The sequence below is a fragment of the Leguminivora glycinivorella genome, chromosome 14 (assembly GCF_023078275.1).
Source record: "Leguminivora glycinivorella isolate SPB_JAAS2020 chromosome 14, LegGlyc_1.1, whole genome shotgun sequence".
Classification (NCBI taxonomy): domain Eukaryota; kingdom Metazoa; phylum Arthropoda; class Insecta; order Lepidoptera; family Tortricidae; genus Leguminivora; species Leguminivora glycinivorella.
In genome coordinates this window covers 2,998,529-3,025,676 of record NC_062984.1, presented here as the reverse complement: position 1 = coordinate 3,025,676, position 27,148 = coordinate 2,998,529, and the positions used below count along the sequence as shown (strand labels likewise).

Here is a 27,148-nt window from a genome sequence, read left to right as displayed (position 1 = left end):
ATTGCCTAGGCGTTAGAGGCGTGTTCAGATATTTTGAGTACCTCGGACGCTCTTATATATCTGATGGCGACTGTACACAGCCCGCCTAACTATAGATACGCGAATTATTGTAGGCTACTAACCCATGCAATTTCAGAGTTCTATGTTACATTCTTTTTGGTTCTTGCCAACATTTAAATTACTAGAGAAACGTTGTGAACTCAGCACGGTCACATTCACATTATAGGAAAGGGCATATTTCTTGTTTTTAGGGTTCCGTAGTCAATTAGGAACCCTTATAGTTTCGCCATGTCTGTTTGTCCGTCCGTCCGTCCGTCCGCGGATAATCTCTGTAACCGTTAGCACTAGAAAGCTGAAATTTGGTACCAAAATGTGTATCAATCACGCCAACAAAGTGCAAAAATAAAAAATGGAAAAAAATGTTTTATTAGGGTACCCCCCCCCCCCCCTACGTGTAAAGTAGGGGCTGAAATTTTTTTTTATTCCAACCCCAACGTGTGATATATTGTGGGATAGGTATTTAAAAATGAATAAGGGTTTACTAAGATCGTTTTTTGATAATATTAATATTTTCGGAAATAATCGCTCCTAAAGGAAAAAAGTGCGTCCCCCCCCTCTAACTTTTGAACCATATGTTTAAAAAATATGAAAAAAATCACAAAAGTAGAACTTTATAAAGACTTTCTAGGAAAATTGTTTTGAACTTGATAGGTTTATTAGTTTTTGAGAAAAATACGGAAAACTACGGAACCCAACACTGAGCGTGGCCCGGCACGCTCTTGGCAGGTTTTTTTTTTCGTTTCTTTTCGTAATGTCTCTGCTACTTGCTGTGTTTATAATATAATAATAATGTTTATATATGCGTAGTTGAGCGTGACGATTTGCCTACGCAGCACCAGCACGTGCGAATAATAAGTGACTCGGAACTTGATTCGCGACACAGCTGAACAGCTGATGCGTCCCAACATTTCCACTGCGTAAGGATTATGACCGTCGTCCTCGTAACCTTTGTATCTTAACCTACGGACCCTTTAGGTATGGAAAGCCTCGTATAATTTGTCTACTCAGTGTCATTTCTCGTGATGATTTCGTCACTACTTTTAAAAAATCTCGTATCTCATGCTTCTCCTCAAAGTTAAAACGCAGTAAGTCTATATGCATTCCATACATACTTACTACAATTTTCTTTTCATTGACAGACGAAGATACAAGTTTTTTTAAAAGTAGTGACGATTTGTCTACTGAGTACGCGAACAATAAACTAAGTGACTCAGTTCGCGACACAGCTGATGCGTCCCAACATTTCCACTGCGCAAGGATTATGACAACGCTGTCCTGTTAACCTTTATATGACGCATAAGGACCCTTTTGATGTAGAAAGCCACGTATAATGTTTATATGCGTAGTTACTAGTTAAACATGATGATTTGCCCACCAATATGTGATTCAGAGCTCAGACAACATTTCCACTGCGAAAGGATTATGAATTTATGACAGCGTCGTCCTGTTCACCTTTATATAAAAAGCAGGACCCTTTTGATATAGAAAGCCACAAACCGCATATAATGTTTATATGCGTAGTTGAACTTGTTGCCTACGCAGCACGCGACGAATAATCAGTGACTCAGAGCCCAGCCGGTATAACGTCATCCATATATTACGTCACAGTGTAAGGGGGAGGGGGGGGGTCATACTAAATGTGACAATCCCTGTTAAAGGGATACAAAAAAGCGTGACATAGGGGGGGGAGGGGTCCAAAAACCTGAAATTTGGTGTGACGTAATATGTGGATGATCCCAAAGTGACAAACGTGACAAATGACAATCGTTGACGCTACGTGGCGACCGAAACGCAGTCTCTATCGCGCCACAACAGCTGGGTACGTAGCCGAATGGCACAAACGCTCACGAAACGAAACGCTCGTAGATATCCATCTCTATCGCTCTTGCGTATTGGCGCGACAGAGTCAGACTACCTTTCGCGGCGTTTCGTTTTCGTTTCGCGTCGCAGAAATGCCATTCGGCGACGTCACCTGGCCTAGCCGAAATGACAATTGACGCTAGACGCCGATCAAAACGCAACTGGTACTTTTGCGCCAATACGGAAGCACAATAATAACAAAGAATAGGTACTATCGTACAGTTTGGCCACTCACGTTCCCCGCAGAAAGTGCCGCCCACCAGCTCTCGCTTAGGTACCTCACAGTTACCGCCTGTCAAAAACGCGAACAGTCGACCAGTCATGTCATATCTCACTCACACAAGCATGCTACGCGTTCACCTACACGAGCTTAGAATGTGTGCTAGGAACGCGCCTCTTTCATATACATATTTGATCGCCAGTGTCCGAGATGTGACGGAAGAGGGAGCTACACAATAACGATTGTAGCTTTAAGCCCCATTTAGATGGTACGAGTTTCTCGCCCGTCTTGGTCGAGAAACTCGTATGACATTATCGTATGCGATAATCGCCTGGCGAGTATCGTACGAAAACGTTTACATTAGTGCGAGAAATAAAAACTCGCATACGAGTATCGTATGCGAGACTCGCCAGGCGATTATCGCCAGGCGAAATAGTTTAGACGGAGTGTAGAATTTTCGAGAGATATTTCCATAACATTTCACGACTCGTCTAAACCGGTTCTCGTATGACATTTTTTCTCGAACGTGCGATTATCGCACGAATCGGAGCGAACCGATTTTCATACGAGTTTTGCCTGTCAACTTGCTTGCCTAGTTGCTAATTAATTAATTATAAACACATATATTATATGCTTTTTTATAATATGGGGTATAATTTACCTTGGATTTATTTGAATTTAAGATGAATAGTACCCAATAATATTAAAAACACTATAAATGATTTATGAAGGTCTCAATAATATACAATAGGGAAAATAATGATTTCGAACGTAGCGTTACCTAGCTAATAAAATCTTGGTTGCGATACTTGCGATTAGGTTTAGGATATTATTAAACATAGAATATAAATAACATTTTTTTTAAATTATAGTAGACATTTTGCCCCATAGATATATGGGGTAAAATGTCAGTAGGTAAACATTAACTGCATAATATTAATAAGCCGAATTAATTTTTGGTTTTAGCAGTTACTGAGAGGCAGCTATAAATATAAAAACACCATGTTTTTCATGATTTCTACTGAATTCATTTCGACTGAGTAGCGTATAAACTCGTATACGATTCTCGCATATGTGTTTTGTTTACACGGAGACATACAAATATCAAAGGCGAGGCGATTATCGCCCCCTCTTGTGCGATATCGTACGCATAGTTTACATGATACGATATTTTTTCTCGTACTTCGATAATCGTACGTTCGAGGCGAGAAACTCGTACCATCTAAATGGGGCTTTATTTGACGTTCATATGCGCATTGTAATAATATATGCTTACTTGAAAATAAATATTTCATTTTAATTTTTCATTATCGTATTAGCAACGTACACAGAGCGATAGAGAGCTAGCTATATTGCGATACGTTTACGAAGCGTAAGGGATTGTGACGTTGGCTAGGAGAACAGCTGATGTGGTGATGTGTACAAACATTTCCACCGCGTACATTGTTGTTTAATCTTTATAGCACTGAGGTCGGTTTTTATATTAGGTTATCTAAATAAGAGCAAATATTTTGTGCTTTAGCCATAATATTATATCTACATCGTAATAAGTAAAAATGTATGCCAGTATCATACGTTACCTATTTAGTTATACATACATAAGTATAATGTTACATAAAGAATGACACATATTCACCTGTGTGCAAAAAGTAATACGACATTTTTTATATTTATACACATCAACAAAGCGTTAAATTTTGTAAATCTAAAAAGAGCAATAACGATGCAGATTTTTTAGCTAAAGACCCATTTAGGTAGACTAGATCTCTTCTAACCTGTAGTATAAAAAAAAACCTTAATTCGAGTAGAAGGCGTTTTTTACTAATCTGTATGATGTCATCAAATACCGAAGTTCGCAATATATATGCTAGCATTTTTCTCTGTCGCGCTTTCAGAAAGAGACAAAAAGTAGCCTATGTCACTCTCCATACCTTCAACTATGTCCACATAAATCATGTCAATTCGTCGCTCCGGTTTGCCGTAATAGACGGACAAGCAAACAGACACACAGACTTTCCCATTTATAATATTATATTTTTTAAGTATGGAAGTTAGTGTTCATCCTATGTATATACGCAATATTTTAGCAAACATTACGCATTTCAAGGGAAACAAATAAAGTGATATCGCAGTCAAGGTCATAAACATGCGTTTTTATTGCTATGGATGGAATAACAAATATTTGTGAATTTCCGTGTTAAGATTGTGGGGGTATTTGTTGTTTTTAATTGAATTTAAAAGGGAAAATATTACCGATAGCAACATAGCATGATAAAACTTGTAATGTACAGTCGAGTTCATAAATATGTGTACATTTTTTCACCTTATTACAACGAGTTAAGGTCAAGATATGTACACATATTTATGAACTCAACTGTAACATTGTTGTTGTTCAATCTTTCTTGATCGAATAATTTTATTAAAATCATCTGTTTCAATTAAGGTACAGCGGGACAAATCTCGACTGGGGGGGCAAATATAACTGGTCCATTTTTTCCATGTTTTACAATGTTTGCATTATTAAATAGAGTGACCGGTTATATATGGTAGGCGTGTTCAGTGGATACGTGTAGAACTCCACATCATAGTGTAATAATGGAAAAAATGGATTAGTTACAATTGGCCCCCAGTCGAGATTTGCCCAGCTGTACCTTAACAAGATTTCTGTTTCATGTAAGATAATTATGAGTCAAATTGTTAGAAATATAATTATCTAATAATTATATCTTAGATGGATAGGTTTTCCCGCCTTGAATTAAGTGTAAAGGACCTTGCATACCTTCATATCTGTAAATAATTCTGTCTGCAATAGTATTTGCCTAGGTATTTGTGTAGTGGTAATCTTATGAATGATCATGTCTCATACCAAATTTTAACTATATATTGTTAGTATAATATTCGCATTATATTATTATGATAACTGATCCTCGCATATTAAACTCTAATTAACTACCCGAAAATTTACAAATAATTTGTAAGTAGGTATGTACTAGTAACTTTTCAGTAAAAACTAGTAATATTTACTAGTAGTATTTTATATACGGGTCCCATTGACCCTAGTAGTGGAAAATTTCGCTGGCTTGGTTGAAGTCTTGGTGGCTCAGTTGGCAGAGCGCTGGAGTATCGATCCAGAGGCCGTGAGTTCAAGTCTCACCCAAGGCAGACATTTTCCACTTTTAAATTTATTCTAAGCCTAGTGGCATCGATTGCAGACGTTTCTGCTAATCAGAAGTTAAAAATCTAGTAATATTTATTTAACAATGGATATGACGGTTAAGAATTACATATGTATATGTACCGTTTGTTTTTATTATTATGGTGTTAACGAACCGGAATTTTTTTATCTATAACATTGTTTTTATTAATTGCACGTGTTATTTATAGCACGTGTTTTTAGCTAATTCTGCAAGTATGTAGTTGTTCTAAACACGAGTAACATTGTTTAATTAAAACATTAATACGAATTAAAACAATGTTACATTTGAGCTTATAGACTAAAACTTAAATAATAGTTGTTTGTTATACAAGGGCGCAAAGTTGTATTTTAACGCAGAGTGTGGAATTGAAAAACGAGCAAGTGAAAGGATTCTGTAGTTGAACTACGAGCGAAGCGAGTGGTTCGAGAATAGAATCCTGAACTTGCGAGTTTTTTAACACACGAGAAGTAAAATACATTTGCACCCGAGTGTAACACAAAACTTTTCCCCTCACTATAGCGAGGAAACTACAACGCAAAAAATGCGTTTATCACTGCTTCCAGTAGTTCCACAGGTGGTAAATCATCTTTATTACTAGATTCACCTACTTTTATCAATTTTAAAGCAGTTAATTTGACTTTATTCAAGGTCAAATTACTTTACTTACTAGTGGATAAAAATTAAAATGCGTTTTTACCCGCTGGTATTAAAGGACAAAATACGTGTTTTCGAGCTAGTAAAGGGAAAAATACATTAACATTAAACTGTACCTACATTTATTAATAGAACATTGCACCAAAATCAACTACCTTGTCCTCCAAAGTATTTTAAGAGACTAAAAATACGCGTCTTCATAAAAAATATACAGTTCGCGGACCGATAGATTTGTCACTCGTTCCGACTAAAATGTGTCTTACCAACATTAAAGGGTCTTATTATTAAAGTGGGATAAACGATGGATGGATCGTGTGAAAGAGGATATGAGAAATGAAGAAGTGAGTGCTGATATGACGAAAGATAGAGGAGAATGGAACAGGCAGACATGTTGCACCGACCTCACATAGCGTGGGATAAGGGACATAAGGTTAAGAAAAAGTTCTTATTCTTAACCATTTGAATTTCTAATATGCAATCGGATAAAAAGATCCTTACGCGATGGAACGTCACAAATAACAAATCATTAAGAATGCACCTCTAATCTACACCTACACACAAGGCGCAAAGCTTGTTAAAATCAGAACCTAAATCCATGGAAATACGGTTCAAAACATTTATATTAATTAAGCCGACGTATGTAGAATAAAAGTGGCATAAATTGTATGAACTCCACGGTTACTTACGACGTTTTTCAATTGAATAGTTCTCTAGGTCGCATTGAATGTCGTTTGCGCTTTCCTAGACCAAAACTAAAAGAGACTTGTCCTTGTCTGATACATTGTTATTTAGTATTTTGCTATTCTCTCTCAAATTAGCTTTCTCTATTTCATACTTGAGGAACTCGGCATCAAAACGAGACTCTCCACCATTTGCACCCAACGTGTGCTGGGTTTCTTTGGCCATCTGAGCAGGATCGCACCAGATAGTGTAGAGAAGCTCACAATCACGGGACGCATGGCAAGGAAGCGAAGTGGAAGCATGGGCACGCGTTGAGCAGACAGAATAACGTCTGTGACAAAGACCGCTTTGCAGGCTAGCATGCACCGGGCCCAGGATCGAGTGGCGTGGAAACAACTGGTGAAGAGTGTCCACATTCGTCACGTCCATCAGCCATGAGGATACGACAAAGAAGAAGATTTCATACTGTTCATAGTAGACTGTTTCAATTATTATCCGTATCCCAACTATAAGTATTTAAGTACATCAATGTAAACAAAATCGAACCTCAAGAGATTCCTTAAGCCACGTTTATACCTTAGCAATTCGTGTATACATATTATTATCCGCATCTATGTTTAATCGACTGTACGTGTTTTCTGAACAAACACAAGATCCAGGCCAGCGAATTTTAGAATCGGAACAGAAAACTGTTCAAAAGCCAGTGTCCTTGGTAATCACTCAGCAAAAGCGAAATGTCTATAGGGAAGCAGCAAAATAGCCGCTACCTGTTAAAACAGTAAATTTTGTTCAGCTGTCGACGCTCTCAAAAATATAGGAACATGCCTCTATTGTTAAGCAAGACGTGAACGTACAGTCAAGTGCAAAAATATGTATCGAAAAATCGTTTTAAATATGGTACTACGCTCTTATTACACCGGACTAAGATGCTATAAAAATATGTCCCATTTTTGAATAAGATGTGTACAGTCGCCATCAGATATATAAGAGCGCCCGAGGTACTCAAAAATATCTGAACACGCCTCTAACGCCTAGGCAATAGAGGCGTGTTCAGATATTTTTGAGTACCTCGGGCGCTCTTATATATCTGATGGCGACTGTACACCCATATTTTTACACTTGACTGTACGTGTTCCGATATTTGTGAGAGCCTTGGCACTTGACAGTTTCGATAAACTGTACCTGTACGTGACTGTACCGTAAAACGAGTGGCTTTAAAATGCAGGGGCGACTTTGAAAATGTAGGTAAGTCATACCATACTGTAATTGAGTTGGAGATTTCTATGCCTATTGCATAAGGTTTATCGATAATAGTGGCCTATCCCACAAAACTTTACAAGTGTACAATTCGACAAAATTGTAGCATTGTAAACAAACACATGTAACACAACTATTACAAAAAAGTATTGGTTACAAGTAGGGTTTGCAATCCGGATATTCGAATATCCGAATTATTCGAATATCCGCCAATATTTTAATCCGAAAATAATCGAATAATCCAAGTGAAATTATCCGGATAAACGGATAATTTCTATAAACATTATTTTTTATTTATACGTAATATATTTAATAGATAGACGTCATTGAAACCAATTTCGATCAATTCTTAATACGGATAATGTTATTGCTAACAAGTTAACACCTATTTATCTTTAAAATCAAACTAATATTATTTCATTCTAGCCTTTCTAGGCAATGATTTATTTTATTTACAAAACAAAGGAAGCATTCGTGGACAAGAAGTAAGCAGAATACCTCACCGTCACCCCACGCACTCAGTTCTTATCGAATATTCGATTAATTCTATTAATTGGATGATTTAGAAAAGCACAAAAACGTTCAATTATTATTTTTTAATATGAAAACGTTTCCCCGACCTACTTTCATTACTGCTAATAGCTAACGTGAAGTTATCTGTGAAACCGTACTTAATAAGGGAGATTGATACCTAGATTTCCTGGTCCCTTGTTTTATTGAAATTGAAATTTAGCGCCTCACTCCGAATTTAGCTGTTACCAGTTCCATAGCAATTTAGTACGCCAGAATTCCCTCCACTTCACTAAGAAATATAAGGTATTTTCCTTTTAAGTCCTAAGTTACATGCATACACAAAAATCGGTCTAATTACTATTTATACTTTGAAATCTTAGTCAATCTACTGATCAGCTTGGAAACTAAAACCCATCAAATCGCTGCCGAGTGCCGAGCAATTTGAGGCGTTTAGGATTTAAATATTTAAATAACTTCGCCTTTGTACCTCCTCCTTCTTCATCCTTCTAAATTTGATCTCTTGTATATTTTATGTTGGTGGTACAATAAAGAATTTACTTACTTATTTATCACCTCTCACCTTCCATTGGTAATTTGGTACCAGCCACTGTGCAACAAAGGTCTAAAATGATCCACACCTGGATAGGAAGTGTCTTCGTCTAATTGGTCTTCTCTTTTTGGGTTATTCTGTTTTGCACGAGTCCCTATATCTTTGCTCATTCCTGTTCTAAGACCCTAACCAGGACGCTTTTGTTTAGAGCCTACGAAGAGAGTTTTCAACTTTTTATATTAAGTATCCGATCCGGTCCAAGATGGCATCTGGTACGGGCGTAGGCATTTATGCAAATGACTACATGAGAATATAGAGGTAGTTAGACAAACCCAAGGGAAGAATATCTATATACTCGGCGACAGTCAGGCGGCACTCAAAGCCTTCACATCGCCCAGAGGTGACTCTAGACTGGTATTAAACGGCATCCAAGCTCTTAACAAGCTTGGAAGGCAAAACAAGGTGCAACTGGTATGGATACCGGGGCACGAAACTTCATTGGCAATGAAAATGCTGATGAACTTGCCAAGGCCGGATCTGAAGACAACTTCATAGGTCCGGAACCTTTTGTGGGCCTTTCACAAGGAACCATTAATTAATTAATTTAATTTATTTATTCAAATACGTAAGTTTACAGTACTTAACCAAAACACTTACATATTAAATTAAAAGTACTTAATTACATTAAATTTCATGCATGTCAAAATTAAAACTTATTTCTAAACATTATTTTTATCATATTATAAATAATTCATGCATATCAAAAAATTATACAAATAAAAAAAAGACAATAATTAATGTGATTGCTCTAAAAACAACTGCCAAGACACAGCCTAACACGCTTCAGGAATACGCCCAAACTATCATGGAATACATCTGTATCAGCATCCTGTGCGTACAAATTATTTAGCAGCTGAGCTGCTCTGCGCGTCGGAGCATTATCTCCCCGTCTTGTGCGCGCAACGATCCGCGCAAAGGGGTGCGGGCGTCGCCGCGGCTCTACCGTGGCGCCGCCTCCGCGTCTCGGAACGGGGACATGTAGTCCAATCTGCGTTAGCACCGATGGATTGTCTACTCTGTTATTTAGAAGGTGGTAATAATGCACTATAAGCAACAGCTTCCTTCTCAATTCCAGAGTGTCCAAGTCCACCATAGCCGAAACAAATAGTGACGGATACATGTAGGGATAGTAACCATATTTCTTTTTGTATATGAACCGTGCAAATTTACGCTGTATTTTCTCGATATTTAGGTTATACTTTGCTTCGCTGGGATCCCAGACCATTGCTCCAAATTCCAGTCGACTGCGCACGTATGCATTGTAGAGCCGTATAGCGACGTTAGGATTAGGAAACTGGCATGCCATCCTCATGATAAACCCGAGTATTTTGCTCGATTTCAAACATATGGTGGTGATATGTTGCCGGAAGTTAAGTTCCCTGTCAAGCATTAATCCAAGGTCTCTAATCTCTGTGACGCGCTCCAACGGGATACCATGCAGAGTATACAGTGTGTTTAGCGGCTTCCGAATTCTGTTAAAAGTGATAGATTTACATTTAGAGACATTAAATTGTAATTTATTCTCTTTACTCCATTTAGCCACCGCATCTATATCATGCTGCAGCGCCTCACAGTCACTTACTTCGCCAACGCCTAGGAAAAGCTTGAGGTCGTCAGCAAACAATAAGCACTTTGCAGTGCTTACAGCTCCCGGCAAGTCATTTATCATTATCATGAATTGTGTCGGACCTAAGGTACTTCCTTGGCTTACCCCAGATCGTGTAAAATATGGGTTAGACTCGCACCCATCAACCTTGACCACCTGACACCGATCCTTTAAGTAGCTTGCGAAGAATTTGAGAAGCTTAGATGAGAAACCCATAAAAGCGCACTTTTGCAAGAGGATGTCATTATCAACAAGGTCAAACGCCTTCTTAAAATCAAAATAGGCGGCGTCGACCTGGCGACCCGCGTCCATTTCTGCAGCGGCATAGTCCACGAACACTGTGTGGTTGGTCGAAGTCGAGCGCCCCCTCCGGAACCCGTGCTGGCCGTCAGCAAGCTGGGTGGAAATCTGATGGCTAATTCGACAGTCTATCATTGCTTCGAAAAGCTTGCCAAAGACAGAGAGGACAGCTATGGGTCTATACGTCTCTACTTCAGTACTTGAACCACTCTTAGGTACAGGAGTGACTCTGGTTTTTTTCCACACGTCCGGATATACTGCGCATTTCAACGCAAGATTATAAATATGCAAGAGCGGTTTCTCTAGAGCGGATATGCAGTCCTTTGCAAGATATGGAGGAATGCCATCAAGCCCTGCAGAACTCCGTGATTTAAGTCGCTTAGCAGCTTTTCGCAACTCTAGGGCGTCCACAGTGTCTACAGTGACTCGTGTCGCTTGCGCCTCTGCTTTACTCCCTATCTGCATCGCCTCAGCCTCATCGAGTCGCGGTTCATCCTTGTGGAATACCGAACTAAAGTAGTCAGCAAAAGCATCTGCAGCTCTTTGTCCCGACACCGTTTCACCCTTATAGGTAAATTCGGTCACCTGACTTCTGCTCCTTTGCTTACTCTTTACATAATTCCAGAACCTCGTTGGATCCTCAGTAATATCCTTCTCAAGGCTGCGGAGGTATTGTTGGTAAGCATTGTCGATGAGGAATTTAACACGGCCTCTATAGTAGCGGTATAATTCTCGATTGAAATCGAGACCCAACTCTTTAAATTTACGAAAATGATAAAATTTGCTTTGTATATTGCGGATTATTTCCGGTGTGTACCATGATGGATATACATAGCGCTTGGGGACCGGCTGCTTCTTCAATGGTACGCAGTTACCAATACATTCATTTAGTCTCGCGTAAAACCTTTCAGCAGCTACATCCACACATTGCGCACTCAGAACCTCAGTCCAATCTGTGTTTGCAATGCTAGAATATAATGTACCAAAATCAGCCCTACGAAAATTCCATGCTGGATTCCCGCTAGCATTTCCCAGTGCGGGATGGGGTGGTAGTTGTTCAAACTTGCCCCGGCGCAGCGCTAATGTTGCCTCGAGTGGTGGATGATACGCGTCTGGGGGCACCAGTGCATCTACTTCCCCCGTAACACTCACATTCTGCGGCTCAACTCCGCTCAGTACCAGATCCAAGACTCCATCATGCTCGTTTGTTACGCTATTATGCTGATACAGATTTCCAAATTCTAAAAAGGACTGAAACTGTGTCTTGACCGTTGCACTACACGAGTTTAAATTAAAGTCACCTACTATTACTATATCTAAATCCGAATATTTGCACATTATATTTTCCAGGCAATTTAAAACCTGCAAGTATTGGTCATCTCTATAATTAGGCGGTAAATAAACCACAGAACAAATGAATTTTAGATTTTTCCATTCTATTATGGCTGTTAACAATTCCATCTCGTCTGTTTGTCCATCAACATTAGGGACTAAGCGAACAGAGTAACAATTCCGCACAGCAAGCAAAACCCCTCCCCATCCGACGTCGCCAGCGCGATCGCGCCTTAGTACGACATATTCAGTGGGAAACAGTTCCGCGTCGCTTACGGAGCTAGTCAGAAACGTCTCAGTTAAAGCAATAACTTCAGATAGGCATGCCAATACATTTTTAAAAAAAGTACTAGTTTTAGACCGTAAGCCTCGAACATTCTGATAGAAAACGGATACACTTTTAAATTTAACACGTTTAATCAGCTTTGTCGATGTTTCGAAATTTCCGAAAATTATTTCGCCATGGTTTAATACATATATCTCTAGCCTAGTTATCAGAGTCCATGACTTTCTCTTCTAGGGTCGCTGGGATCCCTATCTTGAAAGAGGCATATTTGCCTCGTGCTTTTAGTTCTTCAACAGTGCAGTCATTACTCCCGCAAATGTTGGTCAAGTGCGTATGCACCTGCTCCTGAGTAGTGCCCAGTTTAACATAGTACAGGTGTAAGTATGTCCACCGTTCTGCTGCCTCTAGAGAGCATGTGGTTCCTGGAACGGCTGTTCCACGCCGGATACTAGGAAGCGATGTGTCTAGAGGACTCTTGCTCATCGCGTGAGACTTGTTTACCTGCCTTTCTAGTACTTGTGCTGCTTCTTTAACCTGCTCGGCTGACTCAAGAAGTTCGCCTGCCTCTCGGGCGGGACGCCGTTGACTCGCAGTTTGTTGCTTTCCCGACGGTTTTTCTGGCGCACCTTTGGGGACCCGGGCAGCATCAGCGTATTTCCTTCTATCTCCTTGCTTTGAGGTGTTAGACTGAGTTATACTAGGAGCCTGTGTCTTACCGCTAGTAATATCTACCGTAGTGGCCGTTTTGGGAACTTTTGTCTTAGGCCATGCTGGAGAAAGTGAAACTGCAGTAGCTTTGGAATCTACTGGAACACTACTACTGGTAGCAAGGGCAGTCTTCATTGCAGAGGTGCAAGACTCGGTATCGAGTGTCTCGCCAGTCGAATGGGAGGTGGCAGGCTGTCGGAATGAGGAGTTTGCATCTTGCATGCACTTGCAGTTTAGCCTTCCCTCCAACACTGTTACTTTCTCCTGCAGTGCTCCAACAATGTTTCTTATTTCTTTAATAACAGCTTGGTTTCTCTCATCAAGGGAGCGGCAAATGAGGGCCGTCAGTGAATAATTTACATTATTTTGGAGTTCTTCGCAGATAATAGAGCGAACTTCTTCCAATGTGACAGGAGTGTTGCTGGTTTCAGGCGATTGATTATACTTCGCACCAGCTCGCCTGTAGGTGACATTTTCACTGTCGTCTCCGCCGGTCCGCTGTATGGCGCTTTTTGGTGTCATTTTTGGGGCGTCATTGATACAATAGCTGCGATCTGCTTGTCGAACAGGTGTGTGTGTATTGTCACCCCGTGGTAGTTTCCCGCGGCACATAAAACACATCCATTTGTCTGATTCACCCGAGAGTAAATCATCTTTTGTGATATTGGCGCAGATAAGATCATAATCAAGTTTACACTTACAACAAGTTATGTACGCATCGTCTATCCCAATATCAATTGGGCAACCTGCACACTTCGTGGGTTTCGACATTCTTGATACGTTTTATTTATTTTTCCTTATATTCCAAGTAGCGACTGAACAGTAGTGTCACCAAGCGGTAGTCTCCGGAACTAATGATAATTTGACAGCTATCTTCGTAAACGCGCTTCGACTTGTAGTAACTGAACGCAACCTTGGGTATTTTAGTGTGGTAATACTGACTTGCTGGTGCGATGTCACTTCTGTCAGCTGTCACTAGTTACTCCAATCAGCTGTCGACTAGTCCCGTTATTTTGTTTTGGAAAAAGCGGATTTCGAAGTTATGTGGTTCAAAAATAGTGAAGTAACGGCTAATTTAGTTTTCTCACCGTCTATTTTAGTGGCCAGTGCTTGATTCTTGTGAAATTAACACTGTGTTTCCGATGTAAGTACCTCACTTTACTTGCTCCACTCCAAACTTGTCTTCTAGATTACGTTTTGTACATTTTCCGATATAATAAAGAACAGAGCTTTTCAAAATAGTGTTTACTTGGCGAATGTTGCCAGATCTCCCCTAAAAAACGGCTATGAAATACCAAACAAAGACTAATCACCAAAAAGAGTGGGATGCCCTAGTAGGTCTGAAGCATTCAAAGCTCTTTATGCGGAGGGTAGACTCTGGATGGAGCAAAAAGCTAGGAAAGCTAGGCAAAAGACAACTCCAAATTATAACGGGGGTGTTCACAGGCCATTACGGGATCAAAGGAATTTTGGCCAAGATGGGACACGCTGACAACACTGATTGTCGCATATGTGGCGAAGAGGAAGAGACCGTCAGACATCTAATTTGTGAATGTCACACCCTCGCCAGACAAAGAATGAAGAACTTTGGAGCAGGCTACCTAGTACCAAAGGACTTCAGAGAGCTACCCATGAGCCTCATCATCCGATACGTGGAGATGGTCGAGAAGCTCCTGAATACCTGCCTTCAGATCTTAGGATCGAAGGGGGTAATTGCACAAAAGATCCCGATGGGTCGAAGTGTATCCGGAAGGGCCCCCGCAGATTTAAGATGAGATAAGTATCCGATCCGATATGGAGCGAAGGACCGACTCCTATACATTCTCGAAATCATTCAAGGCGCCGTCTTTGATTTTTGCCTTTGACAACCTTCCTACATCCGATATCGGATCGGATTATATGCAACGCTGTATAGACCTATAACCATCATCATATCCAATGATATTGTTTCACGTTCCACTCTACACAAGCCATCCTCTCTACCATACATTTCCAAGGTAAAGGTGTTGTCAGAAAAACTTCTCCTTATACCTAACACCTAACTAATCATTACAGTTTGCTGATTTACGCAAAAAATAAAAAAAAATATGTAGGTAAATTTTGCATTATGGCACTCATCTATCTCAGCCGTTATCAATTCCACGCTTATACGCACCTGGAACATTAATTTTGTTCCATTTAATAAATTATCCGAAATTATCCGATTATTCGAATATTCGAATAATAAAAATTGTATTATCCGAATTATTCGAATATTAAAAACCCGTCGGATAATGCAAACTCTAGTTACAAGTTTGAAGTATACAAATAATTTACTTTTGTGGAAGCATATCGCAAAAAAATAATGTATGTCATGACAACTACAAAATTGTCAAATTGTAGATGTGTAAATATACAAATAGAAATTTGTAAAGTTTGTAAGTTACAATTTGTGTGTGAGTGATCTCCGTGTCGGTCAACAAAACCGGCTTCATTTTGACGTGGGGCATCTATTGGTATTAGTGACCCATCAATAATGCCTCCGACCCTGGGAAAGGCCGCGTAGCCGAATGGCATTTCTGCGACGCAAAACGCCACCGAAACGCCGCAGAGACGTAGTCTGGCTCTGTCGTGTGTCTACGAAAGAGATATTATCGTGAGCGTTTCTGCATTCGGCTACGCAAACAGTATTGTTTTTATTTACGGACGTTGTCCGAATCGGTACGGTTGTGTAAGCCAGGGCCAAGTTCACGTCGCGACCGGACAGAAATAGACGGTGCGCGACACGTACATATTACAAGGGCATAAGAGTCGGATTTAGGAGGAAAATAAGATTTTAGTGATACGAGTGCAATGAAAATAAAGACTGCAAAGATAGAGATAATGGAACTTAGGATTAGTAGTATCAAAGAGGATTGAGTATTATAGAGTTACTGTCGAAGTAAAATGTGTAATCACAGTGCTCAGACTGCCATCTGTTGACACAGGCTTAAATTTTTGAACCACAGTTTTGAGAATTTGGCCCATTGCATATTCTTAGCTTGATATGTGTTAAAATGTCAAATATTAATATTAGCGCCATCTAGCTGAGCGTACCCCAAAGGTGTAATGCCATCTAGGCCACCGTACCTTTTTCTGTATGGATACTGAGGTACGTTTTTTTACTTAGACTTTATCTGTCTATACGTAGTTATATATGTCTTTGGTAATATTTAACTTATTCCTTACACAAAAGAAAAAGCGATCAAGTCCGGTGGTGGAGCTGAGGATCGAACCCGGGTCTTTGGCTTACGAGGCTAGCGTGCTCACAACGCCACCTCGACCGCCGTGGTACCCGTCGAAAATTGTCTACTGTGTGTCCCTGAACTCTAGGGACAGTAGGGACACCAAAAAGGCTGAAGACTTTTACCAGCTCGAACGGCTCAGCTACGACATTGGTCTAAGCGCGACAGCTGCGAGCGACGGCCATACATTGAAGCGAGACACAGCGATGGGACTTTTCATTCGCACGTATGGCTGCCGCTCACCGCTGTCGCGCTTAGACCAATGTCGTGGCTGTGCCGTAAGGGCGAGCAATGTGTGCTTCCACCTAAGCTTCCTAGTGTTATCCCGGCATTTTGACATGGCTTCGAGAGTCTGGACGTCTGGAGTCCACTTTGGCAACAAGCATTAAGAATAAAAAAAATTCGGGATAATTCGGGAATTTTAACCTAGCCATGACCTTCTACCATCCCATAGAGCAGTTACAATTATTTTGTAACGTTTAAAAATATTTCTTCTATCAAACATGTAGGTGTCAGTCAACGCAAGGTTAGGAAAATATACACATTTCTCGGTGAATATGATTTCCTGAAGGCCCTCTATACTGTACCGTACTCGTAATTCAACTAATGAAAACGAATAGGTTTTTGGTTTCCATCCAAAGAGATTTTTTTTCTGCTAATTTATCTTTATTTCTTGATAAATTATATTATAACGACCGGACTACATATATTTGAATGAAACAAAGTAAACCCTCGGATAGCAACAAGCTTGGCGTACAAGGCCTACAAGACATTTTTTTTGTGGCGCCATCTATGTGTGGTGTGTGGTGGAGTGTAAGCGCGGTCTTAGGTGGTCGCATTTTAATGTATGGGATGGTATGATCTTGTTATATTTAATTTATGGTGACATAGTTCTACAGTGGCCTAGGGTTCCAATTGGTTGACTGTACAATAATAACCGTGTGATCTGTAAAGGCCGTTATCACTTGCGTCCGCAGTAGATAACTGCCCAAGTCCTGATTCTGCCAATATCTGGCGTACCAGGCCAAGGACATCATTGTTTAGTGTCCTACTGAGCGAGATAAGGACAATTGTAATGTCTATCAAATTTAGAACATCCTAGCAGTTCTGTTATAGTTATTACGTTAGCATATAGATTAGACCCACAGAATTAGATTTAGAAGAAACAAAACAAGTTCCTTCATCTATTTGTTATGGCGGCCGACCGTGTCAGACAACACAAAAAATGGATAATCGTATGTAAATATGTACAAAACGAACCGAAATGAAGTACCCAGTAGCACGATTCATTATCGCTGCATTAGATATCAAATTGCGTACTAACACGTGACGCAGGCTGCGCGTACGCATACGGCGCGTCACTGGCGGTCAAACATATCTAATTGGAATATTAATTAAAACCTACTTAACGATTTTGATATCAAAGTATATACTTATCTAAAATATTTTTTTTTGTTTTTTTTTTTAAGTAAATGCCTAAGAGAGAATCAGTGTTAATAAAAATATAATTTCAGCGTACCCAAAGCGTAACAGCAAACAGCGTAAACAGATATACTGTTTCAATACTCGATTAAATGCGTGGGCAATTGATAATCAGATTTTTTTTGTTCTCATCATTTCAAGACCCCAGACACAATTGTGATATTGATTATCTATTTTTGATGATTGGATTAGTTTTCCAAACATTCACATCCACTTTTTCATTTAAAAATATGTAGCATATTTTTCATACGTATGTGCTTGATAAAATATATTATATTTTCCAAGAATAATAATCTATTTCGACAACAGATTAATGGCGATGGCGGTCACGTTGACCTGTTGTTTGTTTACTGCTATTTAGCTAGACACGTAGGTATTTAATATTTATACACTGAACTCTAGTCTGATACCGCCAAGGAGAATGGTCGAATGACTTGAGGGGCTGCAGAGTTTAACCACAGAATACATAATAGTACAAGTACAGAAGGCTCACTCCTTTGATGTTCACAAAATGCCGCCAAAATTCCTACCTACATTAACAAACGGACCGCATGCGAGCAGCCGATATTGAGTTGTATTGCGCCGCGCCACGCCGCGCGAAGGTCGTCACCACTGAACGGGCCGCGAACTCGCGGCCGCCGGCATGTACCTATTTATTGCGTGGCGATAGAATCGCGGAGTGAGCCGCCCCTGCGGGCCGATTTTTGAGTCTCACGCGTTCGAATTCAGAAAATTGACACTGAAAATAATAAGCAAGTCACCGGTATTTTAGTGACAAAATCCCGTATGCGAGATTCAAAAATCGCCCCCTTGGTTTAACTCTTTCCAACTTTCTGCAAGCATCTATGTATTGAAGCATCTATGTATTGAACCGCAAACCAAAATGACGAAAAAGATTTGTTCCACCGACGTCATCGACATCCATCGAGATATTTGTGATTTCGTTTATAATTTTCCGTATTCTAAAAGTGAATTTTCCTCTGAAAAGGTTTTTTTAGGGTTCCGTACCTCAAAAGGAAAAAACGGAACCCTTATAGGATCACTTTGTTGTCCGTCTGTCCGTCCGTCCGTCCGTCTGTCAAGACCCTTTTTCTCAGGAACGCGTGGAGGTATGAAGCTGAAATTTATATCAATTACTCAGGTCTACTGTCCCTTGAAGCTGTGAAAAAATCAAACTTCTAAGCCAACGCAATCAAAAGATACAGCCGTTTATGCCGCAAATTTTCGACACTTGCAAGGGAATCAAAACCTACAGGGTGCTTCCCGTGAACTCAGAATCTTGAAATTTGGTACGAAGCAACGTCTTATAGCATAGATAAAGGAAAAATTACGAAAACCATAAATTTTTAGTTACATCACATAATATATTTTTTTTAATAATTTTAACCTTACTACCCATTTCCTCATAAACGCGTAGAGGTATTAAATTGAAATTCATACCAAATACTCACGTCTATAATACCTTTAAGCTGTAACAAAATCAAACTTCTATGTCAACGCAATCAAAAGAAACAGCAATTTAAGCTGCATATTTTGAAACTCGCAAGTACTCGCAAGGGAATCAAAACCTAAAGGGTACTTCCAGTGGACCTGTCATATTTCACCCCACAGAACTAAATCAAGATTTGTTGTTGTGAGTTGATTTAGTTCTGTGTTTCACCCATTACAAGCATAGTACGCGTTCACCTATTACACGAGCTTAGACTGTGTGCTAATAGGAACGCGCCTCTTTCATATATTTGATCGCCAGTGTCCGAGGTGTGGTAAAAGTCAGGTCTAGAAAACAAAACACCAGTATGATTACATCAGATTTCATTCAGCATTCCTCTACGCGTCGTATGCCAAGCCAAGTGCCGTCAGAGTTGGGAAATAACTATTATAAGTGGAAATGACGGTATTGCTGACTTGCCAAAACCTAGCGTTACCGTGCCCGGTCGATGCTAAACAAACTTTGTTATGTAAACATGTGTAATCTTTGGGTGCGCCAAAGTTCATATAAAATTGTTATATAGATTATTGGTAGTCCGAAAATGTTTCTCATACAATTTTACATTATAACGATCATTATTTATAACAATTTTATTTTAATAACTATCGTAACTTCGAATGACTTATGTTCATAATGTCATTCATCATAAATACGTTTTATACTAATGTTTATGTTTATATACTTATTGATCATAACGATTGCGAGTAATATAATTTATAGTTGGGTCATTCCAGCGAAACCGACACCACAGGCATAAAAATTAAATAACTTAATTTACATTTAAATCTACATCTAGAGAATAGAACATTATGCCTAATTTTATGAATCAATGAGTTTTTCCTTTTTATGACATTTTTTTGCATTTTATATGTGTCCAAACGTACCCCTAGCACCAGTTGTCTAAGGTGGCATATATATACCCTAAGTTGGCAGCGCTATTTCGCGCTTTTAATAAACATTATGGAGAAAGTGATATGTGTAAAAGAAAATATATTTAAAGCTGTTTAAACCAGTGGCAAGTAAATTTAAATTAAGTTTCATGGTTAGGATTTATTGGGCGTCTACACAATGCGTAACTCACGTCCCGCCCGTCACAATAAAACAAAGTTTTTTCTTGTTTACCCTAAAAGTATCTAAACTCTTGATGTCTTACTTTGTGAAAGTAACAATTAGGTTGAGGTTGGTTATTTTAGCTAAAAAAACGCGTTGCTCTTGTGAATGAAAGTATACTTTTAACGCTTTTCAAAGTAGGTCCCACCCGTCACAGTGACGGGTGAGCAAAATGGGTTATCTGATAAAACTTGAGTTAATGAGTATAAAATCCTTCTTTTAAGTTTAGTTAAACCTAACTGGGTTATATTAAAGCAAATTATATGTCTAATATTGCTTAATTCGGTTGTGGTATTACTTTTTAGAACACAATGAATGCAATGAGGCCTATGAGTCAGGAAGAAGTCTTTTTTCTTAACTGTCTTAACTGGTAAAATTTTTGACATTATTTCTGACCCACTGATAAAAGTATGTGGTAATAGACTGTATGACAAGGTTTGACAATTTTCTGAACCTTTAAAAATTCAAGTTGAAAAAATATTTTTTTTGGTTTAATGCTCTAAGAAAACTACTGAAATTATTACTTGTAACATTAAATAATTAATAAAAGAGCTGATTTAAAGTAAATACAAACGAACTGTCTTTATATTTTTCATATATTTGTATACTCAAATGTTACTCGTCCCACCCGTCACAAAGCGCTGTCCCACCCGTCACAAGCATTGAGAAGCAAAATTATTTTTGTTTTACGAGTTATTTGCGTAAATTATACTAATACCTAATCTATATAATATCAGGAATTAAATAAAAAATGGTTGTTTAACAAAAGTTTCGTAGTTTCTTACCAATTGCGAATTGTGTAAGTCAAGTCGGAGAGGAGAGGCACTTTGAAGTCCCACCCGTCACACTTCTTATACCATCAATTTCTCATAATAATAATGACATTTTCATATTTTTTTTGATGGTACAGTACGCATTGATTATTCAAGTAATTGATAATGTCATATTTAATACGCTAATTGTTGCCGTTTGGCAGAAATAAAGCAAAATGCAGGCAAAAAAGAGTATAAATATCCCACCCGTCACAATGGAATGACCCAGTTATATTATTGTTAACAGAACAGACATCACATGTGACAGTCCAGTTAGGTGCGACGACGAGCGTAGCGAGGAGGAGCGTGTTAGGTTGACCGTGAGCGAACCAGAAACGAATTTTTAATGTAAATTGTATATGTCACTGTAAAAGCTTCAAGCGCGCTTCTATAAATGGCACAAGTTTTTCATAGAACTTCCCCAAAACTTTTTAAATAATTTTATGATGAATGATTTTCTTAAACACAAAATTATGAATGTTTGTAAATATTTGTATAGAATTTATGATAAAATTTTTTCGACTAAATGATTATTATGAACAGTGATAGTAGTACTATTGATAATAATGAAACAAAATTATGATAAGTAAAATTATGAGAAATGATCATTCGGAGCACAAATCGGTATAAACAATAATTTTAAAACAAATAATTTTATATGAGCCAATATGGACCCGTAATCTTTAGTTTACGACTATTTATATTTGTACTAGCTTTTGCCCGCGGCTTCGCTCGCGTTAGAAAGAGACAAAAAGTAGCTCTCCATCCCTTCAACTATCTCCACTTAAAAAATCACGTCAATTTGTCGCTCCGTTTTGCCGTGAAAGACGGACAAATAAACAGACACACTCACTTTCCCATTTATAATATTATAGTATGGATGCCTGGCCTGGATGGTGGCAACTAAAGGATTACCTACCGTTGTCTACGAACAGGGCGTAAAATAACGCATTTTTAATTTAAGTTTAAGACTTTCGCTGACGCATTTTTGTAAGTAAAATTTAATTGAACTTTGTAAGACAAAATTCTGTTTTCTTCACGTATTTGTTATGTTATGTTCCTACATAAACAATTTGATTATACGTATGAGATAAGAAGTTACATGTCATCAAAACTTGTATATTTGTTGTTTGTTTATAATATACTTACACTACACCAATCGTCAATTACAAAGTCGGGGAAAGGACAAAGGACGTAAACCCTAAATGTGACTGGCCTTTTCCGATGCTCCTATTAATATCTAAAGACCTGGATTTTTCTGTAAGAGCAAATTATACCAAACGGGCGAAGAGATCAGTGGCCCGTTTCTCGAAAGGTACAAGTCTTGTATTACAAGCGTGTTTCCATGACAACCCATACGATTTGACAGTTCGCGCACCTGTAATACAAAGGCTTGTACCTTTCGAGAAACGAGCCCCTGTAGCCTATTTCACCAGTCACATCGACACTTGCCACTGACAATTCTGTGCCTATTTATGAACTGATAAATAACATTGTTACTCAGCGTCAATATAGCGACAACTGGAGCTGAATAGCTGGTCGACGAGGCAGGTCCTGGCCAGAGCGAGACGCGTATATCTAATCGACTCCATCGTCCGGTGACCGGTGGGGTCAGCAGCAGGTGGTAGCATTATATAGCTTACCTGGGCGCAGCGACGGTGACCACGGCCACGAGACTGGAACTGAACAGCCGGTCGACCAGGCAGGTGTCCTGGCCGGAGCGAGACGCATATATCTCCTCGACTCCATCGTCGGGGGTTAGTGCGAACAGGTGGTAGCCTTGATTGCTGCCGGCCACCAGTGATCTGGAAGAAAATGGGTGGTTATCGGGGAGAACTTGAGAAAATAGTAAGGATGGGCAAACAATATCCACAACCTTTAGGGTCCCCCCACATCTAGCGTCTCGCGAGCGTCGCGTCGGGCCAACTGTATGAAAAAAAGACGCTGCGTCGGCGCGACGTCGAGCTTTGCCATACAGTTGGCCCGAGGCGACGCTCGCGAGACGCCAGATGTGGGGGGACCCTTAACGCATAAACGGCATAATAGTCACGTATATGTATACATATTTTTGGCACTTTGACCGCATCTATATTAAATACCTTAACCGTATCAGGATTCGAGCAAAATAAATCAATAATATGGGACACCTTACACAGATGAACCTCTAGCCCTAGCCTCTAAATTCCTTCATATTTTGGCCCCGTGAAAAAAGTTTGACGAAACTGTTTTACATATGTAGTGCGAAAGGGTTTCCTTCGTATTTTTCCGGAAAAGTTCGTATTTGTTATGCTAGTTCAGTCAATGTCAGTAAATCAGGGTTCGAGAATATATATCAAGATATATATCCGATAATATCGGATATATATCCAGCGGCGTTCGACGACATATATCAATGGATATAAATATCCGATATTTATCATTTGTTTACAAATATTGCAATACAAAAATGGTTTTAAAAAATGCAACATTATTAAAAATATAGTTTTTTTTTGTGTTTGTTACTGATTTTTTACTAAATATTATCTTTTTAGTAAAATTTTCCTTATCTAAAGTGGTATTCATAAATAGTGCAACAAAATGATAATATGCCTTCCATACAAAATGGATATATATCAAAGTTGATATATATCCGAACGGGCAATAAGGCATAACGAGGATCGCGCTCGTGTAGAGATAGAGACTAATTCTAGTTTTATTTGTGACAGATGTGGTAGGTTATGCCGATCACGAATCGGGTTATATAGCCACAAGCGCCGCTGTCCCTAGATCTGAGACGCTGCTTAAATCATCTGTAAAGATGTACAAGGCCTGATTATATATTATATATATCATAAATATCCGATATTTTGATATTTATTGTAAATATCGGATATTTTAGAACCCTGCAGTAAATCTTGACTGAGACTGACTGAAATAGCATGACACGTTCGTACGTTTCCGTAACAATACGAAGGCAAATCTTTTCGCATTACAGCTGTACATCCTTTTATTTTCATAAAATATATAAATAATTCAATAAAAAGGCTTGTCAAGATTGTTTACCTTTTTTCTAACAGTAAATGAATAAATTAATAAATAAATAAAATAAATAAAAAGATATTTATTTACCAACACAGCACAAAATGGACATGTAAGGACTTATAAAAACTTACTTACGAACTAGGTACTAGGGACTTGTGAAGTAGGTAGGATCTATAATTGCCACAAGTTTTTTACCTTATTACTGTGAACAATGCATATTTGAATTGATACATATATTAAAGACTAGATTAATGATAATTTTATATAGACTTATGCTAACTATCAAAGAATAGACTTATCTTATACTATTAAACGAGCAATTCTTGTATATTTATTTATTTATTTATTTATATATACCGACGATCTCGGAAACCGCTCTAACGATTTCGCTGAAATTTGTTTTGTGGGGGTTTTCGGGGGTGAAAAATCGATCTAGCGTAGCCTTAGATCCCGGAAAACGCGAATTTTCGAGTTTTCATGAGTTTTTCTTTCGCATTTGTAAACGTAAAATATGGTCCTTAATTTCGCCGCGCGCGCATCGATTCCGCTTAGCTCAGTCGCACGAGGTCGGTCTAATGTACGCAGATAGATCGTAGGTGTCAGGGTTTCGAATCCCGGTCAGAAATTAAGTTTTTGTTTTTTGTCTTTTTTTTGTTTTTGTATTTATAAGAGTTTTTTTTTTATCTAAAGACGTGATATATTAAAATAGAACCGAGCGAAGCTCGGTCGCCCAGATATTAATTTATAATGGTAAAATAATAGTAGAGGTAATCTGAATCTATATTGTAGTAAACACTAATCTCTTTGCGCCAAGGTTTCATTTTACAGCTAAGCCTTTGCTAGACTAGTGCAGGATTAAAAGTTGAACCCTTAGCAGCATGCAGCTTAGTTTCAGTTTAATTAATTAAAATCATCATCATCATCCTCCTTGCGTTATCCCAGCATTTCGCCACGGCTCATGGGACCCTGGGGTCCGCTTTGACAACTAATCCCAAGATTTGGCGTAGGCACTAGTTTAACGAAAGCGACTGCCATCTGACCTTCCAACCCAAAGGGTAACTAGGCCTTATTGGAATTAGTCCTTGTTGGTATTGGAGTTTAATTAATTAAAATAAAAGAAGAAATACCTATTAGCATGAAATGAAACCATTAGGGTGGTCCAAAAAAAAATTTTTTTTATTGTTTGAGCTCCACATGGTTATTTCTACACGAAAACTTATTAAAATCATGTCAACCAATTTTGAGAACAATCAGACTTTATTTAGAGGTCGCTCAAAATAAAGCAATAATGCCATACTGAAATGTATGAAATGAACTTGACTAAAGAAAAAATCTTACATGGAGGTATTTTAATGGTTTAATTATATTTTTCCCTATTTCATTAGAGCTAAATAAAACATGAACCGGGCAGTTTGCAATGTTTTAATTATTTCGGTTTTTATTTTATTATAGGAGATATCCAATTTTAAATGTATCTTGAGCGACCTGTAAATAATGAGCAAAATGGTTAAAATTTGGTACATAAACTACTAATTCATAATAGAACAAAGGGAACCATGTGGAGAAAGGATTAGTCATATTTATTTTTCTTCCATACAAATGTGGACCACCCTAGAAACCATATTACCATACTTAACCCTCTGCCACTGACGTGTCACGTGACATGTACTTTAATATCAACATTATATGGGTGAAAAGTTATGGGATGTCACATCAGCTACAGAGGGTTAATATTGAAGTAAGGATGTGTGTAAAGTACCATACAAATAGTTCTACAGCTATGACCAGTGATCGGAACTATGGGAGCAAAACTTTAACAAAACCTTAGAGCTGACATAAATTTAAAATAAAACCAAGATTATTATTTTCAGATCAGTGTTAAATTTGATTCTATACCTGAATCCAAGATTTCTAATACATTACTACAAGGATATTAATATTTTCATAGCTGTAAGTACTCTAAAATGTCCACTAAGCAAGTTTTGTTAAAGTTTTACTCCCATAGTTCCGATCACTGGCTATGACGCATCTTATTTTCACAGATTTGGATCAAATTCAGATCTGATGTATTGTGAAACTGCTCTAAGTACAAATGCATTGAGCTTAATTGTGAAAGTTATTACTTCTTGGTGTTAACATTAGTTTAAATAGGCACAAAGACATTAGGTGATTTTAAATTATATTAATTGTATATCAATGACTACATCCATTTTAATTTTTCCTCAGTCACCCGTTGACCACGAACGCTGTAAAGAGTTCGAAACGTCGGGATGTATTTTAAATTCATTATACGCGATTTAATCCGTTTCCATAGTTTTATTTCATGAGTAACTATCGCGGTAACCGAAGACAATATTACATCCATTTTCTTAATTGATTATTGATTGATAACTGATCTTTGAAGTTTTAATGAACCAGAGGTAAATAAACGTTCATTATCAATTTTTCAGCTACATAGACGCATTTGTCGTTGTTTTTCCTTGTCTGTCTATATTATAAAGAAACAAATAGTTAATTAATAAATATTGTACAGACTCCTGCAATAAAATCTCATTTTTTAAAGGCAGCAAAAATATGTGACACATTCAGGATCAAGAGTCATCATAAATGTTGCTTTTGTTTACAAGAAAGCATCTTTACATACATTATGACATATAGATTTTGTATGTTATGTGTGATTTTGGCCA

General features: G+C 38.4%; 1 protein-coding gene across 4 annotated transcripts in view; it reads right to left on the bottom strand.

The window, feature by feature from the left end:
• The window catches only part of LOC125233122 (WD repeat domain phosphoinositide-interacting protein 2), a 49,381-nt gene that overhangs the window by 19,852 nt on the left and 2,381 nt on the right, over positions 1-27,148 (bottom strand). For all 4 annotated transcript variants that reach the window (XM_048138985.1, XM_048138986.1, XM_048138987.1 and 1 more), the window contains exon 2: positions 23,084-23,245. In XM_048138985.1, coding sequence (XP_047994942.1) covers positions 23,084-23,245 — 162 coding nt within the window. The remainder of the gene's footprint in view (positions 1-23,083; positions 23,246-27,148) is intronic.